Here is a 17940-nt window from a genome sequence, read left to right as displayed (position 1 = left end):
GTGATGTCATTAAGGCTCTATTATGACACGTACAGCTTGGAACCACTAGAGCACGCCAGCCAATTACCATTGGAGTTGGAAGTGGGTAAACAAGTACTAGGATATCTTCCTAAGAAGCCACAGCAGCCGGATAAATTGTATGTTCCACCCAACGGCTATTTTATTCAGCCCGCAAGGGGGAAGCAGCGGCCTACAAAATCTAATTCTCTCATTTCCTGATGTCATAGATAGATAGATAGACTGTATGCAATAACCCTGATAGATAGATAGATAGATAGACTGTATGCAATGACACGTACAGCTTGAAACCATAAATACTAGAGCACGCCAGCCATTTACAGTCAGTCTCCATTGAAGTTGGAAGTGGGCAAACATGTACTAGGCCAGTGATGGCGAACCTTTTAGGGACCGAGTGCCCAAACTACAACCCAAAACCCACTTATGTATCGCAAAGTGCCAACACGTCAGGGGGCGGGGCTTATCACAACGTATGATTTTACCCCCGTCGTTCTAAAAAGGACAAGGCTGTTTCAGAATAGACTGGGTGCAGATTCTGACTGCTTTTTGGACGCGGAAATACTGCAGAATGTCCTCAGCGGAGATTTCTGTGGAAAATTCTGCAGCATTTCCGCATCTAAAAAGCAGTCAAAATCTGCACCCGGTCTATTCTGAAAGAGCCCTGCCCATTTCTGCCACATGTACACATACCCCAGCGGTAATAGTGACACCTTCACCCCAGCGATAATAGTGACATCCCACAGCAGTAATAATAGTGACACTCCCCCCATTAGTAATAAGAGTGACATACCCCAGCGGTAAACCTCAGTGGTCGCTGCTGCCGTCATCTAGATATATAAAAACGTAGTATGTATGTATGTCTGTCTTCGCAGCAACGCGCGAACATGCCCCAACATGTTCTCATAAGCTGCATTGTGATGTCATTAAGGCTCTATTATGACACGTACAGCTTGGAACCACTAGAGCACGCCAGCCAATTACCATTGGAGTTGGAAGTGGGTAAACAAGTACTAGGATATCTTCCTAAGAAGCCACAGCAGCCGGATAAATTGTATGTTCCACCCAACGGCTATTTTATTCAGCCCGCAAGGGGGAAGCAGCGGCCTACAAAATCTCATTCAGGTAGGTAGGTTCAGTTCTTGGAGGTTGGGGAATGCTTATGGGCAAGGCCTTATGTCTCATCCCAACTCGATTATTCAATTCTAAGCGCAAAAGAATTAGCGTCCAAATTTTATGTACGGAATTTAATTCTCTCATTTCCCAATGTCATAGAAACTTGAAATTTGGCTCGAGCATTGATTATGTCATAAATAGGAAAAGTTAATGGGTCCCAACTCGATTATTCAATTCAAAGCGCCAAAGAATTAGCGTTCAAATTTTACGTACGGAATCTAATTCTCTCATTTCCTGATGTCATAGATAGATAGATAGATAGACTGTATGCAATAACCCAGATAGATAGATAGACAGACTGTATGCAATGACACGTACAGCTTGGAACCATAAATACTAGAGCACGCCAGCCATTTACAGTCAGTCTCCATTGGAGTTGGAAGTGGGCAAACATGTACTAGGCTATCTTCCCAAGAAGCCACAGCAGCCGGATAAATTGGATGTTCCACACAACGGCTATTTTATTCAGCCTGCAAGGGGGAAGCAGCGGCCTACAAAACCTCAGTGGTCGCTGCTGCCGTCATCTAGATATATAAAAACGAAGTATGTATGTATGTCTGTCTTCGCAGCAACGCGCGACGGGTACGCTAGTATATATATAAAAATGAATGTATGTCTGTGTGCGTGCGTGCGTGTCTGTTTGTCCTTTATGCGCTACTACACCATTCATCCGATCGCCATGAAACTTTGGGAAGTTGTTGAGTACACTCCTGGGAAGATTATAGGCATAGTACAACTATCCTACGATAAATGGCGCGCGTGCGAGCGTCGTCGAAAGTTACCACCCCCCCACGTAGATCGAATAAGTAAGCCACCTGCTATTGTGATGTCATCACTGATGTCATCAACATCGGACGCCCTTGAACATGCCCCAACATGTTCTATAAAGCTGCATTGTGATGTCATTAAGGCTCTATTATGACACGTACAGCTTGGAACCACTAGAGCACGCCAGCCAATTACCATTGGAGTTGGAAGTGGGTAAACAAGTACTAGGATATCTTCCTAAGAAGCCACAGCAGCCGGATAAATTGTATGTTCCACCCAACGGCTATTTTATTCAGCCCGCAAGGGGGAAGCAGCGGCCTACAAAATCTCATTCAGGTAGGTAGGTTCAGTTCTTGGAGGTTGGGGAATGCTTATGGGCAAGGCCTTATGTCTCATCCCAACTCGATTATTCAATTCTAAGCGCAAAAGAATTAGCGTCCAAATTTTATGTACGGAATCTAATTTTCTCGCTTCCCAATGTCATAGAAACTTAACATTTGGCACGAGCATTGATTATGTCATAAATAGGAAAAGGTAATGGGTCCCAACTCCATTATTCAATTCTATGCGCAAAAGAATTAGCGTCCAAATTTTACGTACGGAATCGAATTCTCTCGCTTCCCAATGTAATAGAAACGTGAAATTTGGCAGGAGCATTGATTATGTCATAAATAGGAAAAGCTAATGGGTCCCAACTCCATTATTCAATTCTATGCGCCAAAGAATTAGCGTCCAAATTTTGCGTACGGAATGTAATTTTCTCACATAGAAACGTGAAATTTGGCACGGGCATTGAATATGTCATAAATAGGAAAAGCTAATCGGTCCCAACTCGATTATTCAATTCTATGCGCAAAAGAATTAGCGTCCACATTTTACGTACGGAATCGAATTCTCTCGCTTCCCAATGTAACAGAAACTCGAAATTTGGCACGCGCATTGATTATGTCATAAATAGGAAAAGTTAATGGGTCCCAACTCGATTATTCAATTCTAGGCGCAAAAGAATTGGCGTCCAAATTTTACGTACGGAATCTAATTTTCTCGCTTCCCAATGTCATAGAAACTTGAAATTTGGCACGAGCATTGATTATGTCATAAATAGGAAAAGCTAATGGGTCCCAACTCGATTATTCAATTTTAAGCGCAAAACAATTGGCGTCCAAATTTTACGTACGGAATCTAATTTTCTCGCTTCCCGATGTAATAGAAACTTGAAATTTGGCACGAGCATTGATTATGTCATAAGTAGGAAAAGTTAATGGGAAGTTGTTGAGTACACTCCTGGGAAGATTACTGGCATAGTACATCTATCCTACGATAGATGGTGCGCGCGCGTGCGAGCGTCGTCGACAGTTATGCCCCCCCAGACAAAGATCGTTTGATTTCCATCTCAAGCACAAAAGCAAAAGGCATTACGAGCAATGGGTTGAGTGTTCAACCACAAAATGATGCATCCGCCGAACGTTTCGCAAGACAATTCCTGGATATTGAGAATGCTGAGATAAAATAAAAGCTGTGCTGTGATTGGTTGCTATATATTATACCGCTGAGGTAAAATGAATGCTGCGCTGTGATTCATTGCTATTTTTTATATTGCTGAGGCAGAATAAAAGTTGGGCTGTGATTGGTTGTTATTTCTCTTACTGCTGACGTAACATGAAAGCTGCACTGTGATTGGTTGTTATATTTTATACTGCTGAGGTAACATATAAGCTGCGCTGTGATGTCTGTCTGTCTTCGCAGCAACGCGCGACGGGTAAGCTAGTATATATATAAAGCTGAAAGCCCTCACTGACACTCACTGACACTCACTGACACTCACTGACACTCACTGACACTCACTGACACTCACTGACACTCACTGACTGACTGACTGGCCAAAAGTTCTCCAACTTCCCGATGTCGTAGAAACATGAAATTTTGCGCAAGCATAGATTATCTCCAAAATAGGAAAAGAAATTGGGTCCCAACTCGATTATTCAATTCTAGCGCAAAAGAATTGGCGTCGAAATTTAACGTACATAATCTAAATCACTCACTTCCCAATGTCATAGAAACGGGAAATTTGGCACGAGCATTGATTGTCATAAATAGGAAAAGTTAATAGGTCCCAACTCGATTATTCAATTATATGCGCAAAAGAATTAGCGTCCAAATTTTACGTACGGAATCTAATTTTCTCACTTTCCGGTGTCATAGAAACGGGAAATTTGGCACGAGCATTGATTATGTCATAACTAGGAAAAGCTAATGGGTCCCAACTCCATTATTCAATTCTATGCGCAAAAGAATTAGCGTCCAAATTTTACGTGCGGTATGTAATTTTCTCACTTTCCGGTGTCATAGAAATGGGAAATTTGGCACGAGCATTGATTATGTCATAAATAGGAAAAGCTAATGGGTCCCAACTCCATTATTCAATTCTATGCGCAAAAGAATTAGCGTCCAAATTTTACGTACATAATCCAAATCTCTCACTTCCCAATGTCATAGAAACATGAAATTTGGCACAAGTATTGATTGTGTCATAAATATGAAAAGTTAATAGGTCCCAACTCGATTATTCAATTCTAAGCGCAAAAGAATTAGTGTCGAAATTTTATGTACGTAATCTAATTCTCTCACTTCCTGATGTCATTTTATATGAATGAAACGTCGCATGGTTACCTCCACGTGGTGTTTCCTGGGTAACGCAGAGAACTATGCAAAATGGTGAACATATGTTTTTCCTCAGTATCTCTAAAGTAACCACGACTTCATAAGATTTTCCGTGTGAACACCAGATAAACACCAGTACCAAATTAACTCGGGCGAAGCCGAGTATATCAGCTAGTCTATATATATATAAAGACGAAAGCCCTCACTGACTCACTCACTGACTGACTCGCCAAAAGTTCTCCAACTTCCCGATGTCGTAGAAACATGAATTTTGGCGCGAGCATAGATTATCTCCAAAATAGGAAAAGTAATTGGGTCCCAACTCGATTATTTAATTCTAGCCCAAAAGAATTAGCGTCGAAATTTTACGGACGGAAAGTAATTTTCTCACATAGAAACTCGAAATTTGGCACGAGCATTGATTATGTCATAAATAGGAAGAGCTAATGGGTCCCAACTTGATTAATTAATTCTATGCGCAAAAGAATTGGCGTCCAAATTTTATGTACGGAATGTAATTTTCTCACTTTCCGGTGTCATAGAAACATGAAATTTGGCACGAGCATTGATTATGTCATAAATAGGAAAAGCTAATGGGTCCCAACTCGATTATTCAATTCTAGCGCAAAAGAATTAGCGTCCAAATTTTAATTACGGAATGTAATTTTCTCACTTTCTGGTGTCATAGAAACGTGAAATTTGGCACAAGCATTGATTATGTCATAAATAGGAAAAGCTAATGGGTCCTAACTCGAATATTCAATTCTAGTGCAAAAGAATTAGCGTCCAAATTTTACGTATGGAATGTAATTTTCTCACTTTCCAGTGTCATAAAAACGTGAAATTTGGCACGAGCATTGAATGTCATAAATAGGAAAAGCTAATAGGTCCCAACTCGATTATTCAATTCTAGCACAAAAGAATTAGCGTCGAAACTTTACATACATAATCTAAATCTCTCACTTCCCAATGTCATAGAAACTTAAAATTTGCCATAAAAATTGTATATGTCATAAATAGGAAAAGCTAATGGGTACCAACTCGATTATTCAATTCTAGCGCAAAAGAACTAGCGTCCAAATTTTACGTATGGAATCTAATTCTCTCACTTCCTGATGTCATTTTATATAAAGGAAACGTCGCATGGTTACCTCCACGTGGTGTTTCCTGGGTAACGCAAAGAACTATGCAAAATGGCGAACATATTTTTTTTCCTTGGTATCTCTAAAGTAACGACGACTTCATAAGATCTTCCGTGTGAACATCAGATAAACACCAGTACCAAATGAACTCGGGCGAAGGTGTGTGGGTGTGGGTGTGTGTGTGTGTGTGTGGGTGTGTGTAAGGGAGATGGAACACTATGGCTGGGTTCACATGGGATGGAATTCTAGCAGAGTGACTGCACTGAAAATCCGCGAGACTTCTGCTGGGAAAAAGCAGCTGCGGGTTTTGGAGTGGCTTCGCCACCTGCATTTCCGCTGCAGCCATCTCTCTCCATAGAGAGGCCACTACAGGGGAAAAAAAAGAGTTGACATGCTGCGTCTTTAATTTCCGCACTGTTTGGCCACAACGGATTGGCTGCAGCGTGTGGACGAGATTTTTTGCAAAATCTCATCAACTTTGCTGGCTAATCCCAGGACTAAGAGCCATGTGCGGGATTTCCGTGCAGACAATCAACACAGAAATGCCGCAGCAAATCTGCTCCGTGTGAACCCAGCCTACCCCTGCAGCACCACCGCAAAGGTATTGGTCCATCTCCCTTATTTGCATATGTTACTCAGAGGAGCATGCATGGCCTTATAAGTCTCCTCACTCTCCTCCTAGGTGTCTCTACATCCCATCTAAGTGCTCTCCTTTAGATATCCTCCTGACCCACGTCACAGGCCTCTCACTAGCCAAGCCAAAATCATACTGCACACTGATGAGAGGCAGAAACCCCGAAACAGCTGTCTATGTATGGGTTCTGGCTTGGTTTTCAATTCCCAATCATTGTTTTAAGGGCTCATAAAAAAGGTTCTGACATTCATTTAAAGGAATGTTGCCATCCAATAGGTGGCGCTGCAGAGGTATTGTTCCATCTGCCTTATTTGCATATTTTACCCTGAGGAGCATGAATGGCCTTATAAGTCTCCACACACCTTCTAGGTGTTCTCCTGAAGGAGAGAGGATACCCCTCTCGACCCATATACTGTATACACCATTTGGGTGGTATGTATCTTCCTCTACCAGGAGCGTGGGAGTTTCAGGATTCTGTGCAGAATCTTGGCTGTTCCTAGCATTACACACTTCTAGATCGTGCACTCGGATGTTGTTCCTGGGATTGTTGGAGCCATTCGCCTAGTTTAGGAGTCACAGCCCCAAGTGCTCCTACCACCACGGAGACCACTTTGGTCTTCACCTTCCACATGCTCTCTACTTGGTCTTTCATGTCCTGGTACTTCTCCTTCCTGCTACATCTATCACCAGCTTGTATATGTCGTCTAGTTATCTGACACGATATGTTAAAGTCCAAAAATCCGGCTTTCCATGTGAACGAATTCCCCTCAGGTGAAGGAGCAGCCGCGCGATTCACATCAGAGCAAAGAGGTCTCCGTCCGCCAGAATTAAAAAAATGACTATTTAAACAGAATAGAGTAAAAACATAAAAAATACTATTTTCAGCTATGAGTTGTTTTTTTTTTTGGATAGATTTACACACTTTTGGCTTTGTTACAAGAATTCTTAATTGGAGCCTTGTGCAAAAATTTCGCTGCCTTTGGCTATTCTACAGGGTGACGTCAAAAAGACGGATCCAGCGCTCTATCACTATACTGGTGTTCTATATATATCTAGGTCCAGTGGGGCGGCTGCTAGGATGTTGATACCTTCAACACATGGCTGTCCTGGACCAGGTCGTCTCACCAGCGCCTTACACTTGCCGTACGGTGGCATACGTAGCCCGTTGAGACTGCGGGAAGTGTTCTCGCAATCTCTGTGCCGCAATGATAGCATCCGCCCTGGACAGCACTGTCAGACAGCTCCATGAATGTATCCTAGCAGAAGCAGACACTTCCAGTACGCTTTCACGTAGGCCGTACTGCTAGCAATTACTCTGATTTACTTCAGTCATATAAGCGTTCCCACGGGATTTGGGCCTCATATCCACGGGCGGGTCGGAGTCTGCCCGCGGCTAAGGACATTTTTTTATGAATTCGGGTCTTCTCCATCCTATCCGGATCTTCTTTCTTCTTCTGTCCGGCAGTGTGCGGGCGCGCCGCGCACATGCACAGTACACTTTTTTTTTAAACTCCTGCTTTCTTGCGGATCCGCGGCACGTCTGCAGTGTCAGCCACAGATCAGACACTTTCAATGGAAGCCGGTTGTGCGGATCCGCACAGAAATGGAGCATGCCGTCATTTGTTTTCCGGACCAAAAGGTCAGCAAATCAAATCCGTATGCTTTAATTAATTTGCGAATGCTCATGCTGCTCTATAGACAGCTTGATTCGTGAATCTTCCGCTTGGGCACCGCAAATCGAATCCGCCCGTGGACATGAGGCTTTAGAGCGAAGAGGAAAGAGGATTTCCGCTTCTCACATGCAACTCTTCCACTATGCCATAGCGTTTTTCTGTCTCTTACAGGGGCCACCCCACCAAATAAAATCCATGTTCCGGGTCCCTAGGGGCTCATGCACCATGCCATCGTGTAGTGCGGCCATGCCTTTCCAGTCAAATACGCTATTAGATAGTGCTGGGTCCGTCTTTTTAAAGCCACCCTATATATGTGTGTTACTGGGATCAGGTATGTCTCTGAGCTCGGGTGTTCTGGGTCTTCGGTCTTGCCGTTAGGATTTGGCGCAGCGATGTGACCGCCATACCAAACTTCGCTGAGTACTTGAAACGTAATGACTTCAGTTTCAGCAGAAGTACAAAAGAGAGAAGGTAGCTTTCTTTGGATTTGTATATGATGACCGGTGGGGATTTGGTTGCTTCTACTTATCGTAAACCCACTTCTTGGAATACCCTGCAGCACGCAGACTCTTGGTGAGCTCAGAGGGCTAAGAGGAATTCCTCAAATGATGCCCTAAAGGTGTGCGTCTGTTGGAGTGGGGGTTACCCTGAAGGGTTAATGAAGTGCGCCACAGAAAAGTTTGCAGTTAGGGATAGAAGCATTATATTAAATAAGAAATATGTATCTTCAGCTGCATATAGCGTAGAATGCGCCGGGCTCACATGGCTGTAAGCGTGAAATGCTCTGGGGGGGGGGGTCAGGCAGCATTTTACAGCTCTGGTGCCGGCGGAGGCCCGGAGTACTGCCGTGTATGGTTGTGAAGTTGTACTGCGCATGACTTATCTCAGGCACGCTGTCCTGCATGGTATTATACAGGTTTGGTTTTTGGTTTATATTTCCCGCAACGGCACGTATACACTCCGCTCATACGCCAATGTGATGAGAACTGCGTTAGGCAATGTAATTGTCTGTGAGTTACTACGTCTCACATGAGCGTATAGCGAACCCGGCCTTAAATCACATTAAGAATATTTTTCTGAATTATTCTCCCGTTTTCCATCAGGATAAACGTTTTTATGTTAATTAGAGGGGGGGTTGTTCTTCTTAAAAAAAACAAAAAAAAACAACAACTTTAGAACAAATATTGAGCCCTACTATTTATCGTAACAGTAGGGGGAGAAAAACATGGCTGTCCGCCAAGGGCCGTTGCCTGCATAGAATTCTATAGGGTGTACGGCCATGTTAATGCTTTTTCCTGCTTTTTCCTGTTGTACGCGGGTTGGTGTCCGTGAAATATAATCTTATGTTAATTGTAATACTAAACTCATGGATTATTTAATTGTGTGTGGAATGCAAATTGCGCTGGGCCAGGTACACGACGCCCTCTGAAGGTCCCCGCCTGCAGCCATCTCTCCGACTGTTCACATCCTGATATGATTAATGCCACGCATTATTGTGATGCCCACAAGGGCGATGTATTAACTTGCCATTGGACTGGAATAGAGAGGGTTAATCAGTTGGAGAGTGGTATTATGGATTTTTATCCTAAGGCCACTTTTAGGTGGCTGAGAAAATCGTGCGAGATTTCTGCATTGCAAGACGCACAAATATGAACCCCATTCTTTTAAATGGGGTCACATACGTAAGCTTTTTACTTTTTTTTTTTTTTTTCTTTCCTTCCCACATCTAATCGCAGTGCAGGAAAAAATTGCCGTATGTCCTATCTTTGGGCGTTCCCTCGGAATGCATCGCCCATTGTTTACAATGGGGCCGGAAAACATATCACATATCGTGCGACGGAAAACACTTGCCGATCCCCCGGCGCACGGACATCGCGCAAGCGTGGTATCCGGACAGGTTTCAAGGCCCGATATCGGGCTCAGCTGTGAATCCGACCCTGTACCTGCCTTTATCTGTGCTGCGTATGGACACACATGCGCAGCACAGATTTTGCCACGCCGTCGCTAGGCGATGATGCGGATCCCGTGACCTTTCCGCAATGATGATTGTAGAAGGGCCAGGGGTAGGACAGCTTCCATTGATTTCAATGAAAGCTATCCGCACGGATTTCACCTAGAGATAGAGCATGCTGCAATTTATTTTTTCTCTTTTCCTCCGCGAGCGGAAAATGGCAAATGGTTTCCACTCATGTGCAGGAAAAATCGCTATTCCCATTTAATGCTATGGGCCTTATTAGCTGCGGAATTCTGAGGAACGCGTAAAAATAGGACATAAGGCGATTTTTAATTGTTTTTTTTCCACCTTGCAGCATCGCTCATGTGTATGTCTCCATTCGAAAGAATGGATTTTATATTTGTCCGAGTTTTATGCGTCTCTGAACGCATCGTTCATACATGACACTGCCCGGTCACACGGCCGATCCGTCGTTCCGTTTTTATGCATGCAGAAACACAACAATGAATGAATTCTCTGTCATCGAGTCGCTGCGTGCGTTTACACTGAGTGATAATCCTTCAGATTCTCACTGGATCGTGAGAATCTGAGCAATTACTGGCTGTATACCGGGGCCTTCAGTCTCTTAAAAACCCAGGTCAAAGATCAGATGCAGCAGCCACCCCTATCCAGGCGGTAATCATATGTATGTGACAGCAACTGTAGAATATCCAAAAATAGTATATTTATTCACTCTTTCATTACAAAATAATTGCAACGTTTTGACCCTATCGGGGTCTTCATCAGGCATCTAATATTAGTATAACCATCCCTGGCTGTGCAATGGTGCCAGTTGGATCATGTAACTTGTGCTCAGTGCTGTAGTCCACCCAGGGCCAGGGTTGAGGAGGGTGGAAGATTAGAGAGGTCACTGTGTACCACCGTACGGAATCTTGGTGAAGAGTCACCAATCCCATTAGCAAGCCCCTGCTTATCCAGTCTAGGGCGCATTCACCAGTGAGAATATCAGTCCTGATAGTATAGGGCTGTTTAACACTATGCTCTACTAGCCAGTCCCAGCCTTGTGTCTTGTATACGGACAGAACCTGGGGGTTACTGGCCCCTGATGGAGATGATTCTTTCTTTAGAAGACCCCTGTGTTCTGCACTTATCATCCAGTCGTCTTCTCTGAGGAGTGACCACAGCCATAATAATTATGTATTCTGCTGTTACTTCAGGTGTTCTACTCCAGGCACATCCAAAGCTGGATTCACAATTCTGCTTGCTTTCTATTACAAGTGCGTTGTAGAAGCTATTCTGATTGAAACTAGACATGCATAAAGCCCCATTTACACGCAAAGATTACTCAAAATTTGTTCTAAATTCGTTCTAAAGATAGGATGATTGACAGTTTGAGCGATCATTTTGCATAAGCTTATTAGCTTTATTTGCATGTAAAAGATCCTTACTGAGCTGTATGCAGAGAACAGCAGGTGATCTGTTATGTGCATACCGTCCCTTTGTTCTGCAGCAGGACTGTAGCTGAATACAATGTTATCAGACTGCAGTCCCTGCTATCAGCTGTCCGGCTGAACAATGGATTTTAAACTCAACTAAAAATCATCATTCAGACGAAAAGCAAACAATGGTAGCATTTACACGCATCGATTATCACTCAAAAGACATCGCTTGAGCGCATTTTGAGTGATAATGGTTGCTTGTAAAAGGGGCTTAAGTCCAATTAGTATGTCGTTCTCAGCATATTGTTCAGTGTATCATTTAAATGGAGTCTCCCAACTGCCCGGTGATGGAATGTTATCAGCGCTGCGGAATATAAATGATTATTATCAGCATGTTGGGTCTCTGGAGATAAGCTGCTCTCAGAGAGGTCGTACGGGGTGGAGGGGAAAGACAAGTCTCTTTCCATTGCAATCAACATTCACCATCATGGCTGCGTATCCATGTTTCCGCTATAGTATGGCCAACGTCACACGAGTGTAGGCTCATAAGTGCGTTTTTGTGGTTTGTACTTTTTTTTTTTTTGCGTACACATCGGTGTATTTTACTGTACTTTCTCTGCACGCAAGGCGTGTTCATTTGCATACGGCAAAAAAATACACACTGATTGATATGGTGAGTCTAATGAACTCCAAATGTGTTTTTCTGTGCAATTACACCGTGTTTCACGCATCTCCTTGTGGATTTTGCATGCAATTGCAAAATCCTTCTATTGGAACTTTTGGTGCGCAAATGCACAGGAAAATAAAGCGGCCTGCGGTTTGTTTTTTTTGGGGGGGGGGGGGGAAATGCGCAGGAACATAGGCACATGCTAATACGCCCGTGTGATGCCGGCCTTAGCTGACAAGTGTATCTGCACCTTTAAATGTCACTGAAGTCTGAGACACGATGTAAAGGTAGAATAGTGGTTGCAGCTTTAGCTGTAACTGGAGTGTAAAACAAGATGTAACAAAACCGTAGAGCACAGATGATCCAGGTATATTGACTCCCACCTGCTTCAGGGGTTTTCAGACCTTGATGACCGGCACTAAAGATTAAGCCCTGCTCTGCAGCCTCTGTTGTGGTGAATGATCCCTGCTTGCTCCACCAGGGTGATGGCTTCCCCACCCTTCTGTACTGGCCGTTATTAAAGGGGGTCATCTGAGATGCATTTTTGTCTTATTGTAAAAACAGTTTCCCTGTGCTAGAAAATACTCACCCCTCCTGATTCTCTGCATGTCCCCCACAGGCAGCTGCGGTGTACTGCTTACTGGCTGCAGCAGCCGAGTCCCTCTAGGCGATGGGTGGTGGTGTAACTGTCTAGCATTTCACAGCTCCAATAGACTACAGGGGTGAGAGCTGCATCCATAAAGGGCTACCTCTAACTCATATCCTCCTCTCGGGAGTGCCATACAGGTTGCTGACCCCATTATCCTGATATTTGGGGGATCCAGAGATGACACACTGCACCACTAATCTTTGCCCATCCCTGCTCCTACGCTGTGCCGCTACTCTTATGGCTGGGTTCACACAGGACAGAATGGGTATTCTGCCGCAGATCCGCAGTGGAAAATCTGCCTCAAACCGATGCGGAATTAACCCCTTCAGTGAGAAGAGGTGAATTCTGCAAGCATTAACGGCGATACAATTGACAGGCTGTGGATTCAATTTCCGCACGGGTTTTGTGCGAATTGTTTTTGCAGCATGGGGACAAGATTTTCAAAATCTCATCCACTTTGCTGCTCCTGCAAATACTGCAGCCTATCTCTGCCATGGAAAGAACATGCCACTAGGCGCACAGACAAGGAGTTCCGTGTCCTGATGGTTGGGGGCTTCACAGAATGGCATTGGGTGTCACATGCGGCCCGCTTGTGCAACTTTGCTTTAGATAACTTGCAGGAATCTGTCTTCAGTTACTCCCTCTAGTGGCTGCGGCTGGTGCAAAGACCGTTTAAGAATGAGTGGAAACACAAGTGATAGTTTGTAGGGCTGAAAAAAGATCCGTTCATCCGGCTCAGCCTATTATCCTGCAACGTGTTTATACGCTACTTCTGTATATACAGCATGGCCACCAGCAGGGGGAGTATGGGCTCACTGCATGGCACGGGCTAGCGCAGATGTCTTATTGTTACGTCCATCCTATCCTGAGGTCATGAGCCTCATCTATCACCCATCAGTGGGTTAATATTTATAATGGGGCAGCATATTCTAATTGTCAGCTCTGTATACCAACTTCATCAGTGTATAATAAAAGGTTATTGACTTAGTTACTCACTGAATTCAAAACCTCTGCTTGCTGTCAGTAAGCAGAAATATGGTTTACATTCACAAGCTAAACCCTGTCCTGACCTATTCCCGCTATTACAGTTGTGGGTTTATTACAATATATCTGGCATAAACCATCCTCTGTGAACTCCAGACTGATACATGATGCCTGCACTGATACATTAAAACAAACTACTGTCACAGGAGAGAAGGGCTGGTTTACAGCTGCGTAGAAACCTGTGTAGTCATCTCTGGGTCCCCCCATGTATCAGGATAATGTTCTGCAGATTATTGCACCACTAAACTTTCTAGAAATCCGCACAACATTGCTCTACCACCTCCTGATAGGTACATAGTGATATACTCTGCAGATTATTACATCACTAAATGCGCCAGAGCTCTGCAGAACATCGCTCTGCATGTAGTGCTCTTTCTTCCGACTAAAAGCTGAGTAGAAACCAAACGGACCCCATTAACCACAATTAATGGGGTCCGTTCGGTGCTCTTCGCTTCCGTCCTGCAACGGAGCCATTCGACCACGGGGATTCCCCTTTCCTGTTCCAGATGTGAAACTGCCCAAATGTGTGCTGTGTTTAGCTCACAGAGGATTCTCTACACTTATGCACTGTAACAAACCCCCACCTGTGAGACATGGGAGCCTCTGGTTGTAGACAATAACTCTGCCGTTCACTGACAGCAAGCAGAGATCTTGAAAATGCTGACCCATCAGAAGCCTGGATTGGCCCTTTAGTTACTATCCATGAGGGAGGTGAGATGAGACAACACCCACAGAACATTGTCAGCATTCACGGTGTGATAAGCCCCGCCCCTCTCGCAGCGCACATGTATAATAATTTACGCTTAACATAAAAACAGTTTTTACTATACAGGAAGTGAGTGTCCAAAACACGAGCGGAATACTCCTCCGACCCCCAGGATCTTCAGCGCTGGGCCAACGTAAGGTCACTTCGATGGGAAGACGCTAGCACGCCATTATAAACCTTGTCATGTGATCTCCACTATGGCGGTGGCGGTAACCGGAGACCCGCCATACTGAACGCAAAGATGTTCCATAACACAGCGAATATCAGAAAGAGGACAAAGCTGCTGAGGAAGATCCACCAGACCGACTGATCCTGGAGCCGCTGCTCGAAATTCCTAAGAATCACAACCCCCAGTGTAATGCCAACCACAACCCCTCCCAGATGCGCCACGAAGCTGGGGTGCGGGCATGGGGCATATGAGGAGGGGTAAAACCGGAGCCAGACGGCTCTGCCAAACTCCAGGCTCACTGCAGGGAGAGAAGAGAGAGATCTCATTAAAATGAGACACCTGCAGAACATCGCGCTGCCCCCTCTACTACCCGACAGATACAAAGTGATATAGACTCTGCAGATTATTACACCAATGAACTCTCTAGAGCTCTGCAGAACGTTTCGCTGCCCCCTCTACTACCCGACAGATACATAGTGATATATTCTGCTGACTATTACACCTTTGAACGCTCTAGAGCTCTGCAGAACATCGCGCTGCCCCCTCTACTTCCCGACAGATACAAAGTGATATAGGCTGCAGATTATTACACCAATGATCTCTCTAGAGCTCTGCAGAATATCGCGCTGCCCCCTCTACTACCCGACAGATACAAAGTGATATAGGCTGCAGATTATTACACCAATGAACTCTCTAGAGCTCTGCAGAACATTGCTCTGCCCCCTCTGCTCCCTGACAGATACATAGTGATATATTCTGCAGATTAATACATCACTGAACTCTCTAGAGATCTGCAGAACATTGCGCTGCCCCCTCTACCTCATGATGGTTATATTCTGTATAATTATGTTGTTTTGAGCTCCTGTCATTCCTTAGTTGTCCAGGAGGTGGCGTCCTCTGGTTTTTGTTTGATGTCTGCAGTGACTTCATCACCTCCTGCGATTAGCTGCAGACTATTAATTATGAGGGTAACTTCTTGACTCTGGGGTGGAGGATTCGCTATTTATTTTTCTAAAGCTGCACTGTGATTGGCTGCTGGTTAGGGGGTTCGCACTATAAGACGTGTCGCCCCCCCCCCCAAGCGCTTGCCGTGTTCTGCGTGACTCAGTGTTGTTAGCTGCTTCACACTCATTAGCAGCTGATGGCAATGAGATCATAAAATCTCTGTATATGAATGTATCTGCAGGCTGGGGTGAAGGATCCTGGTATACGTGGGACCCCTAAAGTATAGCCATGGGTGGGGGCTCATACTCACTACATATTAAGGTGAAAGACATGCGCAGGAGCTTGAACTGACAGTTCATTCCGGACCAGTTCTGGGGAAGAAGAAAACAGTAGATGATAACAGAGACCCCCGATATATCCCGTTACAAGACTACAGCCCCACCGTCTAGAGAGAGACTCCTCCGCCCAAGTTCTGCGCTCTTCACCAGTCAGTCCCTGCTGGTCACTTCTGGGGGCTAGCGCTACAGCCGGATAATATCGGGGTCTTCTTACCAGCTCTAGCTTCCATAGCCTCACTGAGGCAAAGTAATGGAACCAAGGAGGGGGTCCTGGGCGGTGGGGCATATCCCACAAAGGAGTTGGGAGGGAAAATAGTTGCCAAGGGATTGGCACTATTTGGGGAGATGAGAACTCTTGACGGGGTTCTGGCCATTATTAAGGAGATTTTTGGCATCTGTGTCCTTAAAAGTGGTTTTTCAGAAAAATACTATGGTTCGACTGATCCGGAGGATAGCTCATTATTAGTTGATCTGTTGGTGTCCGCGAGTAGGTACACCCTTGCCTATCAGGCATTAGCTGTCAGTGCCGCAATACAAAGGGGTACGGAGAGGAAGCTGCAGCTCCAACTACTGTGTAGTGGTTGGCGCTGGTAATTGCAGGCTGGGGTGTCATTAAATTCGATGGGAGCTGAGCTGCAATTACAAGTGTTGACCACTCGGAGCAGCAATTTCCCCTGTGTATTGTGGTGCTGAGAGCAAGCGCTTGATCAGCTGAACGGCCTGCATCCCAAGCAGTGGACCCCAGCTGATCAACTACTGATGACCTAGAATAAAGATAGGTCCTCAATGATATTTCCCTAGAAAACCCCTTTAACATGGAAATAAAAAAAATAAATAAATCTTGTTATTTGTATAGTGCCAGCTTATTCACTCTCTCCCCCGCTATACCACCCCCGCCCTCACCCGAGCACGCTCGGACAAGAATGCAGTTACTCGAGAAGAGCGAGGCTCACTCAAGTAACTGACTTATCCGAGCATGCTCGCTCATCCCTATACAGTGCATAATTCTCCATTTCAATCAGTGCGTCTTTGTCTGCTGGGCGCAAAAACTACAGCAAAATACATGTGCAAAAAAGAATTGTTCGATCCGCAAAAAGGCTATGCAAATACACGTACGCTCGTGTGAAGGGGGCCTCATTGGTGGGAGTTTGAGATTTCAGACCCTTTTTATTGCTGGGGAATTGTGTCCATTGCTGAGTTGGGGCGTTCTGCGCCTCGCTGAGGGTGTTGATGGCGGAGGTTTTGTCACTCACCATCACAATATTGGCCAGGTGAGCGGAGACAATGGCGTACACTCCGCCTGACGACCCCACCAACGGAGCTGTCATATCAGTCACCGATACTGCGAGGGAACCTGCAGAGAAGAGAACAGTAATCAGATGCCACCAGGAACCCCCAAAGGGCAAGCACCAAATGTGACACCTCACCTGCGAGGACCCCTGCCACATACACAAAGCCAACCTTCAGCGCCCCGTGCACCATCTCCAGGGGGACGCCAACCAGCAGTTGCAGCGCAACATTCATCCCCAGATGCTCTATCCTAGGAGACAAAACTCAGTTATTTGAGAATGACCCCCATATTATAATCTATATATATAAAATTGAATGTATGTCTGTATGCGTGCGTGCGTGCGTGCGTGCGTGCGTGCGTGCGTGCGTGTCTGTTTGTCCTTTATGCGCTACTACACCATTCATCCGATCGCCATGAAACTTTGGGAAGTTGTTAAGTACACTCCTGGGAAGATTATAGGCATAGTACAAATATCCTACGATAAATGGCGCGCGAGCGTCGTCGAAAGTTACGCCCCCCCCCCCACGTAGATCGAATAAGTAAGCCACCTGCTATTGTGATGTCATCACTGATGTCATCAACATCGGACACCCTTGAACATGCCCCAAC

General features: G+C 45.0%; 1 protein-coding gene across 2 annotated transcripts in view; it reads right to left on the bottom strand.

Moving 5' to 3' along the window:
* Positions 1–14625: 14625 nt before the first annotated feature.
* The window catches only part of LOC136587590 (rhomboid-related protein 3-like), a 42926-nt gene continuing 39611 nt past the window's right edge, over positions 14626–17940 (bottom strand). The window contains exons 5-8 of one of the 2 annotated variants that reach the window (XM_066586271.1): positions 17468–17580; positions 17294–17394; positions 16013–16073; positions 14626–15055 (exon numbers count right to left, since the gene is read on the bottom strand). In XM_066586271.1, the coding sequence (XP_066442368.1) occupies positions 14784–15055; positions 16013–16073; positions 17294–17394; positions 17468–17580 (547 nt within the window). In that variant the 3' untranslated portion in view covers positions 14626–14783. The remainder of the gene's footprint in view (positions 15056–16012; positions 16074–17293; positions 17395–17467; positions 17581–17940) is intronic. The other variant, XM_066586272.1, reaches the window with a different exon arrangement.

Source organism: Eleutherodactylus coqui, chromosome 13 (genome assembly GCF_035609145.1).
Source record: "Eleutherodactylus coqui strain aEleCoq1 chromosome 13, aEleCoq1.hap1, whole genome shotgun sequence".
Classification (NCBI taxonomy): domain Eukaryota; kingdom Metazoa; phylum Chordata; class Amphibia; order Anura; family Eleutherodactylidae; genus Eleutherodactylus; species Eleutherodactylus coqui.
Note: the sequence above shows the minus strand (reverse complement) of the source record. Positions and strands in the feature narration are given on the sequence as shown.